This window comes from Aplysia californica, unplaced genomic scaffold (assembly GCF_000002075.1).
Source record: "Aplysia californica isolate F4 #8 unplaced genomic scaffold, AplCal3.0 scaffold00001, whole genome shotgun sequence".
Taxonomy (NCBI): Eukaryota; Metazoa; Mollusca; class Gastropoda; order Aplysiida; family Aplysiidae; genus Aplysia; species Aplysia californica.
The window spans coordinates 870,597-872,367 of record NW_004797271.1 but is presented as its reverse complement, the minus strand read 5'-3'; the positions used below and the strand labels follow the sequence as shown (position 1 = coordinate 872,367).

At 43.3% G+C, this 1,771-nt stretch overlaps 1 protein-coding gene across 1 annotated transcript in view; it reads right to left on the bottom strand.

The window, feature by feature from the left end:
- Positions 1-1,146, bottom strand: part of LOC101852364 (prostaglandin E synthase 2) — a 16,842-nt gene extending 15,696 nt beyond the window's left edge. The window contains exon 1 of the mRNA XM_005088797.3: positions 818-1,146. Within this exon, the coding sequence (XP_005088854.1) occupies positions 818-1,117 (300 nt within the window). The 5' untranslated portion in view covers positions 1,118-1,146. The remainder of the gene's footprint in view (positions 1-817) is intronic.
- Between the last annotated feature and the right edge of the window lie 625 nt (positions 1,147-1,771).

Genomic DNA, 1,771 nt, shown 5'->3' with positions numbered 1-1,771 from the left:
TAATTTACTTTTGTTTTTTAACATCATTTTTAACTTTGTTTTGGTCAATTTGATCGTCCACACCGATAGACAGTATTCAGAAAGAGACACAGAGAGAGAGAAGAGGGGAGGAGTTGATCTTGCGAGAACTTCCGGGCGGGTGAGAATAGCCACTTTCTTGTTCTTTTTAGTATGTCAATAAACATTAGTTCTGTCTTAGGCCCACTGTACAAAAGGAGTTCGTCTTTGCTGCTTTCCTCTTTTCAAACGCCTAGTTGTGCTTCAATTTGGGGGTGCTGGTATGGGGTGTAGTGGGTGATGGTATGGGGTACATGCCATGACAGACACCCCGACACGTGACGGTATGGGGTACATGTCATGGCATGCGTCAAGTCTAGGTTAGGAGTCTTCTTTATATACACTATCTGACTAAAGACTTCACCCCACACCTACAGGCACAGGAAAGGCTGGCCTCTCAACTAAACGAAATTTTGGGTCGATGTTTTGGAAAGAGCCGAAGTTATGGACGGTAATGCAAAAGTTCACTTCTGGAAATAGTCATCACAAAACACTAAGGTGACGGTATGCCGTACATAGGCTCTAGATTAGAGATCTAGATATATAGCCTAGATCTAGATCTAGATCTAGATATATGTAGATCTAGATATAGATCTCTAGATTTAGATCTAGATCTAGATCTAGATCTAGAATATAGATCTAGATTCTAGATATCTAGAGTTAGAGATCTAGATCTATCTCATTTTCACACAGGCCATTTGACACCAGCCACTCTGCAAAACAGATCAAGCTAAGCATGTGTGAACCCCCAATAGTTTACCTGTCTAGAGGGTGCATGGGGTGGTCTCGCCTGGTCCCCTGCGTACACTTTCATTCTGTTCCATTCACTTATCGCCTGTCTGAGGGCATAGCTTCCACCAAGGACCAAGGCTGTCACACGTAGTGCAGGCTTAATTTTTATGTTGAACTTCCGCGAATTCTCTGTCCGTGATGAATAAAGACGGACATTTGTCCGACACTGACGAAAAGATTTAGGGGCAACATTCTGAAAATTTACGAACGATTTACTAATCTTTCCGGCAGCGAGAAGCCGTCCCTGCAAATTGAAGGGCGCCGCCATGTTTGTTTTGTTTTATAACTTGTGTTTGGCTATTGCTCCGTACTGTTTCCAAGATATCCAACGCCCTCATGGGCCTCTTGCCTGCACCTCGTGATGAGCCTTGACGGGACCCATAGGCCTAGGCCTACAACAACAGTACAAGTTGTTTGAAGGCCAAGGCCTAGGCCTATGTCTTTGTGCCACAGAATTCTATTAGGTATATAATGCTGTTCTTTGTACGTATCGGAGAGAAAGGATATAGGCCTAGGCCTAGACCAGATTCCTTCCAGACGCCCTCACAGCGTTGAACCTTGAAGGGACCTTTACAATGAATATAATATGTGTATATTCTAAGAGTCGGCAAATTAGCAGACACCCTCCAAACACGCTGATAAGCCTACTATTATGGTCCTTGGCTGGACCCTTATTTTTATTAGTAATGACGGCGAGATATGGAACAACCTCAAACTCCAAACTCTCTAGTGTCAGTATGTATTTTATACACACAGTTCATCATATTAGATCTACCCTGGGTGAAAATACAGTCAAAACTGTATAAGACGGCTAGCCATTGTCCAGGAGGGAAATGGCCATTCTAGATAGGTGCCCCACTACTATACCATTATGATTATAGGCCCTGTATTGTTTTAAATAACGCAAAGGAGGCGCAAAGGG